A 17,508-nucleotide genomic window follows, 5' to 3' on the forward strand; every position below is an offset into this window, starting at 1 on the left:
AGAGCAATTACTGTGTAATTTGATTTAGAAAATTTTGCAATTTATCGAAGAAAAGGATACAGACATACAGCACTGCCATGAAGAAGTGAGGAATCACACCTATGTGAGCTCTTTTTCTTTCCTTGGGTTCTGTAGCTGTCCAGTAAAGGGCATCCAAAATATCTTGTCCAAATGAAGAAAACAGACGATCAGCCACCTAAAGAAGAAAAATTTTACTACCTTAAAGCAATATTTTTCTCTCCAACACCTGAATATGCCACCATAAGTAAAACTCAACCTAAAAAAAAGTTTCCCATATTTATCACCTTTCATCTCTTGCACATTCCATTTCCATTTTTGGATTTGATATTGCTCCTTTTGTATACTCAGCAGCTTACTTTCCCTCTCAAATTTACTATCCCCTTTTCAACAGTATTTACAATACATAACCATGTAGTGATATCTTAGATGCTTCCTTGGAAGACATCCAAGTGCTGTTCAAACTTCAGCCTTTGATAAAGCAATATATGTGTTTCCTCAAACTATCCTGTTTTTTTTTTTTCATCCCTCTGGGTTTAAAAGTGGGGGAGAGAGGGGAGGGGAAGAAAAGAAAGTGAATTTCAAATGTGTCATTGGAAACATCAGCTTATAGGTACAAAAAGGACTGAGATGATAGAAAAGTATTTATTTCTATACAGAATATATATGTTCTATAGAAACACACTGCCTGCACTGTTTCTTTACATCTTGGAATAAAGTATATACTCAACACAAACCTCTGCATAAAGCAGAATTCAAAAACAAAAGTACTAGAACACAATATCAAGTGATCAAGAGGGACAAAAATTCTGCCAAAAAGGGAAAATTAGTGTGAAAAAAAAAACACAAGCATCTGAAGTGTAACTCACAAAAATGCATGCACAAGTAGGAAACCTCCCCTAGCAGTGGTTCTAAAGATAGGAAAAACATGGAGAGCAATCTGAGCTTGTAATTCAATACTGCAGCAAGAAAGGTCACATGCAGTTCCATCAGTTCTCAACACTTCATCATCAACAAGCATGTAAAACTGAAGTTCGTTACAGGGAAAGACTTTTTTCTGCCTATACACTACAGTTCACTAATTTTAAAACTAAGCTGCACCAGATAACAAGAATAGCACTTCAAAAATTAAATCTGGTGTCACAATACATCTGGCTAAAAAATAAAATTATGAGTTCTAAATGTAAAAATCCTTAAGGGAGAGAAGTCATATTCTTAACTTATTCAAGCCAACAGTCATTGACGTTTCATAAAATTTGAAGGTTGAATTTAACCAAATTTTGACTGGATATCTCAAGTAAACTCTACTATATGTTACACTTTAAGCATCACCTATGAAATAAAATGAACAAAAGCATGAGCTGATGAATTATAAATCTGAAGTTCAAAAACCCATCACTTTGAGAGATATTTACAGTGGTAGTGTTTTCGGCTTTATAGTTTTGTAAATTATGGTGGTCTGCATTATCAGATTCCTGCTCATTGTGATGACCCACTGAGTAACTACACCTGGTGTGATAGCACCAACTACAGAATGCTTAAGAGTTTGGTAAGCTTTTGTTCACAATATTGTGAGGGGTTTAACAGACAAAAATGGTGGCTTTGCTTTCCTTTTTATTTAAGCAGTGCTTTTTTCTTAGCTGACAGGATAGAAAAATATTAAAACCCACCACACAATATTGCTGCTAGCTTTTCCAAATAGGACTTACCTAAACCCTACATGCCGGCTCCAGGCTCCAGCAGAATTCCATGGTGAGTGCTGTCACCAGCGTAACGCACACTGGGGCTTCACAAGGAGCAGGAGCCGGTGGGTCTGAATCTAAAAAAGAAAAGTGTCATTTAAGCCAAAGGTGCTGAATGCTTCCCTGAGGCTGTCTATCTGGAGCGTTCAGCACAGAATTTGAAGTATTTGCATTCATTGTATCTGTGCAGGACAACATTTCCTGGACTTTCCAACAGCCGAAAACATTAGGACATTGTAAACATCTCTGCAGCTCAGTGAATTAAATTAATTAAAAAAATCTTCCTATTTTAAAAATTTGTGAAAATGTAAAGTTTGACATTTTTTTTAAAAAGCATATTTAATAGTTCCATAAAAAGCACTGCTTGCATTAGCAGTAAAGACTAATAACAAAATTCACTGAACTAGCCTAAGCAAGGCAATATTCAAACTGCTAAAAGCTGACTATCAACTAGTGAGATCCCGTGACATGTTCTGCCAACACTGTGGCTGCAACCTACCATGGTAAAAAAGCCCCTTAAACGATATGCCCTTTGCTTGGCATGGTGGCTTTCATGAGACACCATGGAAATTAAATACCGATTCCAACTTCAATAGTCTCTAATAACGCTGAGCGGTAACAGACTTCCCTCTTTCCTGAAGAACAAAACAACATCCTCCCAGCCAACATCCAAAAACCCCCACAAACAACCCTCCACACCCCGCCCCCCAAAAAAATAAAAAAATCAAACCCCCACTTATTAGTTGAGACACACTTTTGGTTCTGCCAGACATAAGCAAAGTAATTAATCTCTTCATTCAAAACAGAATGGCACATGGCTTCCAATTCGCAGCAGACGCTGCAGTCTCTCCAATCATGTGGTAAGCACACAGTGGTGTACTTTCTAAGCTTTAAGAGAAGTGACTTCAAAGAGTCTTGAAATAAAGAGAATTTATTATTTTGAACACATTTATTTAGTATATTATTATCTCTCAATATCATAGAATGGTTCGGGCTGGAAGGGACTTTAAAGATCATCTAGTTCCAACCCATATATATGGATGAAAATACACACACGACTAAAATTCACATAGTAATTAAGCGCTAATTTAGTATTCATCCACGTTTTTCAGCAAACCTAAAACCAAAGGAAATGCAACCCTAAGAATAAACAACTGAGGTGGCTTGTATTATATTTATTTCACTTAGGATAATGAAGTGCATTCCTTTTGCAATATTTTCATATTTTAAAGAACAAAGATCTTCAGACAAAATTTTCAGATTTTGCACAAAGCGTACCCTCATTTTAGCAATCTTCAAACAAAAGGTACAGCAAGAATTAATATTATTCAGACATCCTAGAATCCTAGCAGAGTAACTCTCTTGTACAAAGCTCTGATTTAAGAGGCTGTACTCCTAATAGGTCCTACACATGAAGGATAGAGATAAGACTGTAATTATGAAAACATTATTTACTTTGTGAATCACTGAAGTGCAATTAAAAATTTCATGCTGTACACTACTAACAAAACAGAAACCTTCCTCCCTTATTTCCCCTGAATTTCTCTTTATCTTACCTCCCAAACCAGAATTTCCTTTTCTTGTTTCATTATATTCACTCAAGTTACTGTTTATGTACTCAGGCCTTTGTTTGCTAGCCCAGACTGAGATGGGTTAAGCAGTAGCACGTGTCTTTGCAAACAATGAAGCTACACTTTCACAATGAAGAACTAAAAAACAAATTCTACGTCTTCTACTATTTTCCTTCTCTCCTCTCTCTCAGGATATTACCACTACTTCAAATTAATAGTTTCTATTCTTCTCAATTTCAAAACCTCATTCACTCCACTTACTGCATTTCAGCTTAAAGCATTTCTTCTTTCATTTCCAGTTTTCAGTTTCCATTCAGCTCCACCGATTAATAAACTCCAGGAATTAGACAATGTGAAGCAGTATCTACAAAATTTATTTTTCATAAACTAGCCTGTTTCACTGCATCTAGGCTCAGTATGAGTGTCTGCACATTTGTGAGAATGAGATGTGCCATATTCCAAGTCAAATACTGTAATACAGCATTATTTTAGATAGTTCGAGAAAAAGCATGCTTGATATTCTGATGCCAACATTCTTACCTCAAGCATGTTGTAGATGATGTAGAGCTTTATGACAGACTGTCCCCTTATCAGATGGTACATCATAGAGTAGTCCACATAGTGCATCATGAAGTAGCAGATGACCAATATAACTCCCTTGAGAATGTCACATACCTGAGCAGGTTGTAGCAAACGTCTATCACTGAAATACAAAGGGCAAAAAGTTCCACTAAATGTCATATACTCAAAAGATACAAATGCTACCAAGTTAGTAGGAATTTACACAACCTGTTAATCACGGATATATTTTAAAGTAGTTTATTATTGCTCCTTCCACTGCTCCTCACTCACTATAACCATCACATACATTTACAGATCACAATCCTGAACACACTGTCTGATCTCCCACATCCATTTGATTAAAATACTGTATTTGCTGGGCAAGAACTCCTATTTCTAAAGAACCTTCCACATGCATGCCCTGTGATTTTAATTTACCTTCCCTCTTCCAGCCAATTTTGCTTATCATTTTGAATTCATCAGTTACAGAAATTGTATTTGCTATAACCAAAAGACAAATAAATGAAGCAGTCATCTTCAATTTCACTATGACAAACCGGATGCTGAGGAACAGGTTCTAAATGCAATTCAGTATCTTCTTTTAGCTCTAAGCTCTGCAGCAATAAATGCAAACAATTTGACATTAGAGCTTGAGTCTGATCTTGAACCAATCAATGCAGAAATTTTCTACCTGTAATTCCACAAGTAACCCAGAAGACTAAATGAGTCATTATACAACTTCATCCTATAAGCTAAAGCTACAGGAAGAAAATAGCTTTACTTCAATTGCCACACTAGCAGCCATAAACATAATGACATTGCTAGGCAGTATCTACTTGTCTATTTACTTAGTTTAATATTAATAGGATTCAAAGCATTTAAGAAGTCTTCAAACTAAATCACAAGGTTATTTGAGAATTTAATGTAAAAAAAATGGACAAGTATTTCCATTACACATTTAATACACACTGAAAGGCTTTTGCAGAAGTTATCATTTTAGGGAGGTCAGAACCAATTAACAGAATGCGAGTTATGAATTTTCATTTGCTGTATTCTTAAATCACAAGGTTATCCAGAGATTAGACAGTGCTCCCATAAACTGGTAACACATTTAGAAAGAAAAAAATAAAGTTGATAAAAATTCATGCTATTTTTAAAAAACATCCAAACAATACTCATGACCTTTGGGACTCAAGACATTTTACAGACCTGTCAGACAAGTAAAAAACCCCAGCTACCTGACTCATTCTATTTAAGTACAACATCTGAGCTACAGCGTTTTACTTCAGGTATCTTTGCTGCCTTCCATTCAAAAGAAAAGAGCCCTGAAGACAGTATTCCTGCATTGTAACACTTGTGGACCACACAGTGTCATTCCACAATGAGCAAATCATGCTCATTCTAGGAGTATGAGTGAGATCACGCTCATTCTAGGAGTGAGATCATGCTCATTCTAGGAGTATGAGAACGTCTCCAGAGCTCTCAGATTTACAGAGAGCAACTGCTCCTTGTATTATATATTTTTTTAATGCATAATCTGTGTTAACATTAATTATATTCCAAATAATAGAATTCAACCTGTTCCAGCACATCTGAACTGCTTACAAGTGGCTTTTTCACCCTAAGAGACATCTTCTTGCTCTCACAAGTCAGTAACAGCAACCACACCACATTTTATTTCAGACTAAGCCCTTGACAAAAAGCCTTGGTGACTTTTCTCTCCATCCTCCCCCCCCCCCCCCCAACTGAGTTGTAACTAAAAACACCAATTAAAAAAATTAAAGTATCCATTTTCCAGCACATCCCTTATTGGCCTGCTGCTTAAAGAACCTATGACTACGTCCTTGCATGACACACAAAAAAATGCCTTCTCTAACCTGTAAAATTGCATCTAGAAAGGTTAGTGCCCTATTTAACTACATCTCACTTAAACGATTATACTTAAATATGTTAGCATATATTGGAACATTTATAGGATTTAAGCAAGCCCACGATTATGATTACCAGTCATACACTGAGCAATGCAGCATGTTCCTTTTACTCCAACCTACTTCAATTTTGGAAGTGTACTCAGAATCATTTCAGTGTTAAGTCCCCCAGTCAACACTCATAGTGAACAATATAGATTGGGATAAAGTGATAAAAGTGTTATTACTTCACAACAGTAGTGCCAGGTCTTAGCATTTGAAAGAGAATCAAATTTTGTTACTCAGAAAGTTAGCATCTTCATTTTTCCAACCAACACCTACCTTATTGTTAAAGACAAAATATTCAAAAGATCTGTTTTTAAAGTTTGGCAGGATACCAATTTGTATGAGGGGACGGTCTCTTGCTGAAATGCACTAGTAAGCAGAATCTGTTTATGAAGTTTCTGAAACAGTCCAGAAAGATTCACCCAGGAAAATGCTTTGATGTTATCATGCTAAAGATTTTCTGGCTCACAAGTAGCATCAAAGATGCTCAACCACCAGCAGTCACAAACCTCTGCTACTCTGTACTGTTAACCCTATCACGCTTCTGCTTGCGTTGATTTTCATCAGTATGACTTCACTCACTTAAGTAAAATCAACTCATAAGAAGCTACTGTAAAAGCAGATAACCATCACAGGGGAATACAAACTCTAAGAACAGACTACACACAATCAAAAGCACACTGCTCTTGTAAAGGTACTCTCAACTCTGAAAACAAACTCATGAGAACAATGCCATATGAAGGTGTATCCAAACTTGCACACAGCACCCTATACACTGTAAAGATGAAGGTATTCTGAGAATGTGCTGCTTCCAGAACAAACTGGGTATCACTACAATTCAATTCAAAGGCTGCTCAAATGGATCAGATCAACGACACTTGACTGCTATGCCTTACAGGAATTAAGCTTTTGTAGAATAGAATATGTTCAAATTATGTTTTTCAAGAATTCTACCTCTAACAGTGCCTTAGATTTAGTTTCTCAGTAGTCTGTGTTATCTAGAAAAAACTGCAGTATTTTTTACTTGTGACATTTTAACTAAAAATTCTCACTGTTAATGTTCTATTCAGAGTTGTACAGTAACTTCTTTTGCTTCTCATGTACATGAGAAGCAGAACCAACAATAAAACTGTGCCAACTTCTTCAAAACACATCTTTAAAAGAAATCACAAAAATATCCTCACAGTTTCAATTTACTCAGCTTGATGACAGAAGAGCTGTCAGCATCTCTTAACCCCTAGTAAATATAAGGGATTACTGCAAAGGCTGAGTACATAAAACTGCTTTATAGAAAGTAGAAAGAATATCCTAGCACTTAAAATGTATTCTAGTACTCTTTCACTGTACACTAAAAAAAAACCCTTCATATTGACTAGCAAGTAATCTATGGTCTACAAATAACATATTTCTGATTGAGGGAGATTAACCATGACTACTGCATAAAAAACACAAAAGCACTTTCACTGCAGCAAAATCCTTTTTTGCTCTGGCTAATAACATTTACAAAAGGATTTTGAGGTGTGGCTGTGAATATAATATGGAAAAGGAATAATTATTTCCTAGAAAGACAAGGAAATCAAGTAAATGGATTAAGTCTAATGATTTGTCATCGTTTGGCAAATACACAGAACTAACTGCAAAGCCTGCAGTTATGAAATAATGTAGTCAGCGTTCAGTGAGAACTTAACATTGCAGTTTTAGTACATGATCAGGCTCACATTGTTTCAATCTGTATTTGTCACAAATCATTCCTACCATAACTGTTTAATACATATAAACACACAGAGGCCGATATGATTTTATGCCTGCCAAGAACCCTCAGCCCACTCATGACACACATCACATTTTCTGCATTCACTTCTTTCATTGTCTGTTTCTACTTATTATCTCCAATAACTACACAGTGCCAACACTGGAAAGTACTTTCAGAACCATCTTGAGCACTAAGTAATGAGACATCATGATTAATATCGCATACCAATTCATAATGCTGAACCCATCATCAACACCATGCATACTACAGAATGTCAAAAAAAGCTGGTATCAGCCAAGCTATGACAACTATACAAAGGTCAAGAAACAAACAAGAAATACAGCATAGTGCTGATAATACTTTCAATATCTCATTTGAAATTAGGGAGCCAAGATGTAAAAACTAGACAGGCAGGGGGATTGGACTAGATGATCTTTCGAGGTCCCTTCCAATCTCTAGCATACTGTGATACTGTGATACTGTGAAGAAAAGAACATCAACAAACATAACCATCTTATTTTGTATTGAATCATTTCAGTTACAGAAAAGCAAGCAGCAGAATCTTTCTATAGAAATCAGTTGCTCTTTTCCTTCAAAGCTACCCCAGACATGCAGAGATGCTGCAGGAGTGAATTAAATATTAATACTTTCCCAGCTTTAGTGAACTCTGCTCTTAGAAGATAGTATCATGAGAGCCTTTGTGCAAGATGCAGCTTCTTTAATATCCTACTGGATTCCAGAAATAATATTATGTGAATTGTTTCACAATTTGGCTCATTACATAGCTGAATAATAATTTAAATTACAACTTTCACATCTCAAACCAGTAAATACGCAGATTCAGGGCATATGGACTGTCATTCAGATGGGCCTTATTAAGATACACAATTTCTGTGTTTTCACCTAATTATTTTCTAGCATATTTCCATTATTACTTCAGACACTTTTGCTACAAGTCATGCTCTCCAAAATGCTCTTTACTGAATCTGACAAGTGGTTTCATTACGCTAAGCCTTGAGTTCCCACATTCAGCTGTACAGACTAGATTACCAAGGAATCAAATTTTTAAATTAAACTTCTTCAAAGTATGTCAATAATAAAGAGCAAGGCTTTTCCATTCTATTATTCACTACATAAAATCTTGTATCGCTTTACTATTACTACCACTGAATACACTAAGCTGTTTAAACATGATATGATCCTTCAATCTGTGTGAATTCAAAGTGAAAATCCAAGCACTCCTCTGCAGATAAACTCTCTTACACTGAGACACTAATTAGCAAATTAAGACAACACAGAAAATACACACAGGGATTTCAATATTCTACAGTATAAACAAGGCATTCAAACCTCAGCATTTGGGTACCTTTACCATTACACCTACTAATGGATACAAAATCTCCACTGAAAAGAACTCAGTTACTGTGTCCAAATAATATATATTTCACAAATGCACATTTAAGTGGATATATGAGCTTCTTATTCACTTTAAGTGATGTGCACACCTTACTACTATACCACTCTATTCTACCACACCATGCTTCTGTTTCAGCCAAGCCAATTAACAAAAGAAGCATGTCAAGCTCAATACTTATCACATGGTGTTTGAGGCAGTTGAAACTACAGCAGAATTTATACAGTACACTGACATCAACCAAGGACTAGGAATTCAGAAAACCAGTCTGTTACAGAAAATAGTTACTTTTCCTAACACAATTCAAAAGCTCAAGGTTTAATACTCATCCTTCAAATTTTCCAGTTTATGGTTTGCCCACCTTGAGATGCATTTAGGAAGCGTGAATCCAAGCCCTTCCTCTGTTTAGAAAACTACTGGATCTGCGTACATTCTCCCCCTTTGCTGAAAACAAGCAACTTCCCTTATAAACAGTTAGGAAGAATTACTTTGCTACTCTATAAAATTAAATTCAAATACTATCAGAATACTACCAAATATTCTGGGTATCCACAAATTAGTCCTACAGATTTAGGAACAAGGAAAAAGAAAAACCTAAATTTTTTTAATGATTACTTTTGATATGTGTAAGAAAACCCACTGGTACAAAACTAAGTCAAACTTATTTCAAGGTATACGTAAAACAGCTACCCAGTGAAGAAAAACTGGGTGTGGAAAAACACTGTTCATCAAAAGCAACTTCCTTAGACAAACGTAAGTTTAAGAAACTAGCTCCTGACTCTCATTTTCAAGGTATGTCTATTTGGGTCATGACCTTTCAAGTATGTTATCATATTTCATAAAGTAATGAGTTCTGTCTCCATGTTCTGATTGAAAAACATTAGGTTCAATCTTTCATAAGGGCTGTGACTATACAAATGGTCATACTACCAATATATAATGTTTGCGAGAGTTTCAACTGAAAAGCATGCTGGATTTCACAGTATCTTTCCTTTAAGTTATTAAAGAAGAAAAACAGCTCAAGAGTTTGAGTGTATTGGCATTTGGCATTGGCTCCTACCCCAGCAATCCCTTTTTCATTCCAGCAGCTGTACAATTGCAGTTACTCAGCATTAAGTAGAGCATTATTAAAAATAACTCGCAGTTTATTGATATTTGTCTTTAAGATATTACAAGTCACAAGTAGCTAATGAATAAGTTTGCTTAAGTGGCTGACTTCTGAAAAGAACAAAATCGGGTGTTAAATATTTTAATAAGCCTTCCTTATGGTTAAGTCATTTGGAACATAAAATGCACCCCAGGACAAACTGTAATTTGCTCTTGCTGTATAAAAAAAAAAAAAGGGTCTAAACACCTCAGTACAGCTGTTTATGGTATGCTTTTCAGCACTGTCACTGAAAAATGAACAATATTTTAACTTGTATATTGGGTACAAAGTAATCAGTAGACAAGTATACCTGAGCTTAATTCCTCTGACAGCCAATGCATAAGCACTCTGCATGTATTATTTAAAACTCTGCATATATTAAAACTTAACTGCACAGATTGTCACATGCTATCATATGGCTACTTTTCTTTTTGTCTTCCAGGCTTTCTGATCCCTTCTAGTCTGATTACATATGGTTTTCCAGTCACCTTGTAAAGTTTGGCTTTTGATGCTTTTTTTTTCTCTCCAAACCAACAAGAATTCGATGTATTTTTCTTGTTTAAGTTTACAGTTGGCTGAATTTTCAATTGGCCCCTTTAGTACAGTCTCATCCAAATAATTCAGATTACCATAAATAATTACTCCCTCATAGGTAGCACTAAATTTCCAATACTGATCTCACAGATACAGTAATCTAAAGATACCAATGTATTATTGCAAAAATGCTTTAGGGGGATATTTTAATCTTAAAATAATTAACCACCAGCATACATATACATCTATAAACTCTTAAAAGTATTACTTCTATAAATGTTATTGTACTTACACAATTAAAAACCCCCTTTCATTATATAGATTTATTGTTCAGCTAATAATCCACTGAAGAAAAGTTTTAGCACTGAGGTTACAAGCTTGAGCAAGAATTTTACAGCAAACCTTTTCTAACTGTATTATTAACACTCTGAAATAGAAAGCCATTGAGACTTACATTAATTAGTAATATATTTCAGCTACTGAAATGGTGGTCTAGTTAAAGTTCTGTTTAGATATCTTCTCTATTTTCACATTACAGATACTTGTATGGAAACTGAACTGTGGTATTCTGGTTTACATGTAGATCGTTGCATGTAATCTTGATCAAACTCTTTCAATGTAGCCTTCATTAATGAACAGCTGTATTATAAATTTCTAATCTTATATTAAGCATTAACAAGAACAACCAGATCAACACATAAGGGAAAATTTTCCTGTTAGCATAGCAAATAGAGGTGTCAGGGAAAATAAAACCCAAGCCAAGTTTGTCTGCAGGGCATACACCAAGAATTTTCAAAATGTGCAGAGTGATTCATTGGACATATTTTCCTACAAATATGCTCCACTTTGAAGTTAAGTTTGGCTTCCAGAAGAAGCTTTTTAATCAAAATAGCTTTATTTTGATCAATCCAATTCAATACTTTAAGAGAGATATGTATATATGCTGGACTTAACTGTTATAAAACTGAGATATACAGACTAAGGGCTGATAAAAATGTCCCAAATGAAGAATTCTAAGATACAAAGAGCTGAGTTTGCCAAGGTTTCAACTGGCATTTCATTTCTCAGACAATAAAAATCCTCTACATGCACACACCACAGCACGAGACCATGCTAAGAATGAAACAAAACCAACCTTGCTGTTACGCCCGGATGAAAGCTGTCTCAAAATAAATAAAAAAAAATTGAGGTTTCAAATAAGTGACAATTAAAACAAGCCTCCATTAAGCTTTTATTTTTTTCATAACAGTATCAACTATAACTGAAGTCAGTAAATAAAATACAGCATCTTATCATATGTTCATTATGCAGAGAATCAAGTCTAATACTGAGACACTCGCAATGAACTTGAAGAACTCCCCAAAATTTACATTAAGCATTAAAAAACCTGCTTGAAGAACACACAAAAAAATAATTATGAACCTGACTGAAACACTGCTTAGAATAAACGTAAAAAAAAGCTTAAGGCATTACAGCAGGGGCTACAGCTTTTCCAAGACATCGCATTTTAAATTGGGCTTAACTGGTCTGCAGGCACTCTATGTAAAAAACGTTTAAAATCTATTAAAATCACAACTTATTTCCACAGTGATGCAGTTCCAAGTGAAAATACACCTATCATAAACAACACTGAATGAATGTGTGTTGGTTTCTCCTTTGAAATACCTTGGCTAATTTAGCTATACTACTCATTTGTAATCAGTCTTTTTACTGATGGCATGTGCGAATTTGGCTGACAGCACAGAAGGAAAAAGAAAATCAGGATTTACTCACCAAGGAGGAATCCCTGTGACACCACATTCCATCCTATAAAGGAAGTGAAAGTGCTCTTCCCTTCGGTCTGATTTACAAGAAAGAAAGAAAGAGAAGTTTGTAATGTTGCTACACTATGCACTGTTATGGAAAGGAGAAAGGAGTACTTGATCTGAGAGTTTACTACAGAAAATACTGAATGCACCTGCCTTTTTTTGCTTGGTAGAAAGCCAGACGTTTTGGTGGACAGATGCACTACTTTCTCCATGAACTTAACCAGACAATAGGAAGTTTATGTATTTAACAACTAAAGCCCTCAGCAAAAAGTGTGCAACAAAGTTTCAGATTTATTTAATAACCTGATAATATGAACAAAGAAATAATGTCTGTAATAGAGTGCCAGTATATCTGTTTATTTTGATTTGTCTGGGTTTTGTTGTTGGGGGTTGGGAGTGGGTTTTGATTGGTTTATTTGTTTTATCCCTGATACGCTTTCTTCCTACAGTTTCTTTCTTGAAATAATGCTATTCCTATTTCCTACTGAAAAGCTTAAATCTATGACTTCACAGGAGGGTGATGGGAATTTTAAGAGGTATATATAATACAACTGAAGTTAATGATGTTATTGCTGGCAGGACCTAAATTCACTTACTTAACGGAGAAGAGAGAGGAGTAAAACAGAAAATATTTATAGTCTGTATTTATTTCTACATGGAAGAAAGGTAAAGATCTTGTCAATCAATCTTCACATACAAGAAAATTCATAATCTACTTGTGTATTTCCTTCAGAAAACCAGAATGTGGAGGGAAAGAAAAGAAGTCTTACTTTCCGTCACAATTCCTTACTTGCTTTGTGGAGAAGATGAACAACAGCTTTAAGTGTAATTAAACTGGAAGGCCCATCAGAGTTTCACTAACATACAATTTCAGTCTTCATATCGTGGTGTTTTTCAAATAATACAGAAGAGCTTTTCCCCATTCCCACAAGAGCTTTTATTGGTGTGCAACACATTTCCAAGAAAAACAAGAAATTAGCGTTTTAGAAGTGTTTGCAAAGAAGCAGAGATATTAATCTGCACAGAACGTCTGCATCCGAGGTACTAATAAAAAGATGTGTCTGAACTGCAGAAGGAAACCCTACCTTTCAGCAACAGGTAGGGTTAGTTTTAGGAACCTGTCATCAAGGACTGTAATTCTGAGGAGAATTCCACCAAGTCCACTTATTTCTCTACCTTAGATTTGCTGTTAGAGCAACGTATGTGCTTTTATGATGTCAAAGAATAGTTTAATAAGATGAGAGTAATTCAGAAGATTCAAAAAGAATAATTCAGAAAAACTCCTCTCCATGACTTGGAATACATCAGAGCTGGGTTAATTTTTTTTTTTCCTGTAATTTCAGAAGATGTCTTTTAATTTTGTGAAGTGTTGTTAATTATTAAGAGCACCCTGCTATTTACAGAGCATAGCAGTAATGTAGCTGCACCTGCCAAAACCATCACAATGTGATGATTCAGCTTCTGCCAGTTTGACCACAGTGATTTAACCAGCAGCTTAGTTTACATAATGACAGAATCTCGGATTCTTCTGACTGAAGCTTTCGAAGTTTTACGGTCTCTCTAAAATAGCTTTGTTAACACCAATACAGCTCTGACAAACACACTGAACCACATTTACTCAGACGGAAAGATCAAATGATGAGGAATGACAACTACGCAGTCAAACTGAAGCACTTACACTGTCTAGGCAGCATAAGGAAACAAATTTCTTTAAGATACATTACTCTTAGTTCTCTTTCAAAACTCTGTAAAATGGAATATTAAAACATGAGGAAGAGGCTATGAAGCACTCCCGCTACATTTAAGTACTGCACACAGTACCATTGACAGGAACTAGTCCATCAAACATGGAACATGGTTTTATTGTTTTCAAAAAAATAATGGGTAATATAATCTTTTTCTACACTGACAAGAGCAGCTATTATGAGGAAATAAACAAACTGAAGAGTAAACTGGAAGGAAGATGGAACAGTCACTGCTCAGTAACTTCACTGAGATGTTGAGAAAAAAAAGTCAAGATGAAGGGAGGAGCACTTTTATTTACTACACAGAATGGAATATGATGTTGCAGGTTCAAGTAACAACTAGTCGTGTTTCTCAACATTTACTTGACATCTGTGAGAAAGAGCAAGCTAAAAGATAAACAGCCACCTGCTTTGTAAGTACCTTTTGTAATTACAGACGTTTTAGCTCTTGAAATCTGTTTTGTTAGATAAAAATCAATTTCCTGAGTGAGAAGAAAATCCCAAATCTTTTTTGCCTTAAGAAATCAAATCAGCATACCTAGAAAAACAACAAAAAAATCCCACCCCAAAATCAAAAACATTAATGAATTAGACAAAGCCTCGAGTATTGAACAAGTAATGAGATTCTAAGAAAATAAAGTCCATAAACCTTTGAGGAAACTGTAACAAACAAAATTGCTTCAGGAGTTGTTACATAAACAAAGCTTTATTCACTCAAGATAATTCACTTTCACTGCATCTTACCTGATAACACTTTAAAGTTAATATAACCAAGTTGAATTGATCAAACTGGATTCTATCCTGCATCACACAGTAATAATACTATCAAGCTAGCAGATTAAGTTTTAATATTGCAAGTGTGTGTACATACAGATACACACGCATGAGTGTATATGGTATGTTCCATGTCACTTTCTTCAGTATATTTAACAATACCCCAAAACAGCAACTGGTCCTTCAAATTTTCAATCGTACTTCAGAAGAGCAGAAAACTTGTCAAAAAGCAAAGCTGAGTTTATAAACAAGGAAGAACATTTTTTAAACAAGAAAAAAATAGTAAGATCCAAGTGATTTCTTAAAATCCATTATATATTCCTGAATTTTATTATTCTAGCAATAGTACCTTTATGATATTAACAAATAGGCACATAATTTGACCTGTCATAAGGCTAAAACTAAATAGCTGCCATAGTTTTTATTCAGCTAGGAAAACTCTCAACATAATGAAAGACTGAGATTCAGCTCCAAGGTAACTGCACAATAAAATACTACACTGCCACCTAGTGCCTATGTTAAGCGCCACCGAAGTACAAACATTTCCAATTAAAACTAGTCTTTAAAATATTATTTCTTTTGCAACTAGACTCGCATTTGCTTTAATCAGAACATACATTCTGAACTACACATCTAAAAGCACTTCACATATAAAAAAATATTAATAATGCAAATATGAGCAACCACCAAAAAATAATCAGCTACCATACATCAAGTTTGGAGCGATCCATAATGAAAACCCGTAAGTCCGTATTTATTCAAGGAAAGTTACAACACTGATGCAAATAATCCCTTTATTTTAGGCCACACTTCAGACTTACATAACCAGTTTTACCATGAAGTCCCAACTTTTAGAACAGAAACCAGTTCTATCCAATTTTTGATGCCTACACCAGAAAGGCAAACCAAAAATCCTATGAATTAGCAACAACTTCCTCAAATTGATCTGAACAAAAAAGCAAGGCATTAAGATCTAAAATGTCTTAACATTATTCCAAGTAGTTAGTCCCATCTGATTACTGTCTTAAGAGTCTTTGAAAGAAAGAAAATAACACATTTTATTCAGGGGTTCTTTGGACAAAGTTTACCACGCAGATAAGGAAAACTGTTGTAAAGAACCAAAAACAACAACAACAAAAAAACCCGAACACCCAAACAAAAGAACCAAACACACACACCCCCAAGGAAAAAAACAACCAACCAACCAAACAAAAACAAACAAAAAATCCAAACTTCTGTTTCAGTGTCAAAGAGCCTATCAAAAAACATGAGCCAAGCCATTAATTCCAATCTAAGGGATCTTGAAACTGTTCAGATACATGCTGGTTAAAAGAACAAAACTACAGGATAAGCTTAGACCTCCATCCTTTACTAACCTGAATATGCCTAAGTGCTGCTGTTATCAAACTGTTGTGTCTGAAGAAAATAACCATGACAATTAGTGACTGCTGGCAAAGCTTACAGATCCCACATACAAACACCTTTGTTTTGGTTAGTTTAGACCAAAACTTCTGTTTCACAGTGGAAGAAGTCATTAGTAGTTTAAACAGCACTGAAGGCTGTAAAATTAAATACAAATATAAATAAACATTATTTAAGGGTATCAACACCTTTTTCTTGAATCAACTTACCGTAAGCCATAGCAAGGCAAAGTGATGAACCGGAACATTGCCAGAAAAACTCTCAAAGGAAGCAGGGTGAATACATAAAGAAAAGCATCCAGGCACAAAAAGATTCCAAAAAACATCAACTAAATTACAAAAATAAAACAAAAGTATGTTAGTAGTTTATAAAGAATTGTATGATTTTATGAAAATTACATTTACATAAGACTAACCAAATAAGCACAATACTCTCACTTGTTCAATCTCCTGAAGTGTAACAAAAATAAAATGCTATGCACTTGGAAGACTATTCAGCAAAAATTCCGCACCACAACATCCAAGCAGCAAAGGCTTTTCCAGACTTCCATGGCTCACTGAACTCAGTCTTTACCGGATAGATGAATTACGTGTGCATATAACTGTAGTTCATCTTCCAATGGTGACCTTCCTCTAAGGTTGAAAAAGTTAATGTTTTTAACCTTGGAGGTTGTGGTATGTGTCAAGCAGAGCTGTGTGTACACGTGCACAACCATTTTCTGTCTACCTCCTTTTTAATATGCTTTTCTTTTTCTTACCTTGTTAATTCCCTATTGCACAGCTAATTACCAGATATGGTAATTTTCCTTCAGAAAACATCTACCTTTTTTATACAAAGAGTATAAAATACAAAGAGGTAAACTTCCAGTTGCCCTCAGTTTAAATGCTTTATCCTTAATTTACAGGAACAGTTAAAGCCATTTTATTACAGCCATGAGCCAAGCAATTCTGTCATAAGTCAACTAGACCTAAACTCTGCCATTAGAAATCTCTTCATTAGCAAGCTCTTGTATACCACTCTCCCCACGAGTTTCCTTCCTCATCTGC

The 17,508-nt window shown here is 35.1% G+C and overlaps 1 protein-coding gene across 2 annotated transcripts in view; it reads right to left on the reverse strand.

The window, feature by feature from the left end:
- The window catches only part of TAPT1 (transmembrane anterior posterior transformation 1), a 48,958-nt gene that overhangs the window by 21,737 nt on the left and 9,713 nt on the right, over positions 1-17,508 (reverse strand). Inside the window, exons 1-4 of one of the 2 annotated variants that reach the window (XM_062636427.1) lie at positions 16,672-16,790; positions 12,487-12,553; positions 3,872-4,034; positions 61-196 (exon numbers count right to left, since the gene is read on the reverse strand). In XM_062636427.1, the coding sequence (XP_062492411.1) occupies positions 61-196; positions 3,872-4,034; positions 12,487-12,553; positions 16,672-16,681 (376 nt within the window). In that variant the 5' untranslated portion in view covers positions 16,682-16,790. Of the gene's footprint in view, positions 1-60; positions 197-3,871; positions 4,035-12,486; positions 12,554-16,671; positions 16,791-17,508 lie in introns of those variants that run through there. The other variant, XM_062636426.1, reaches the window with a different exon arrangement.

This window comes from Pezoporus occidentalis, unplaced genomic scaffold (genome assembly GCF_034315485.1).
Source record: "Pezoporus occidentalis ecotype Australia unplaced genomic scaffold, CSIRO_AGI_Poc_V1 ctg48, whole genome shotgun sequence".
In the NCBI taxonomy this organism is placed as follows: Eukaryota; Metazoa; Chordata; class Aves; order Psittaciformes; family Psittacidae; genus Pezoporus; species Pezoporus occidentalis.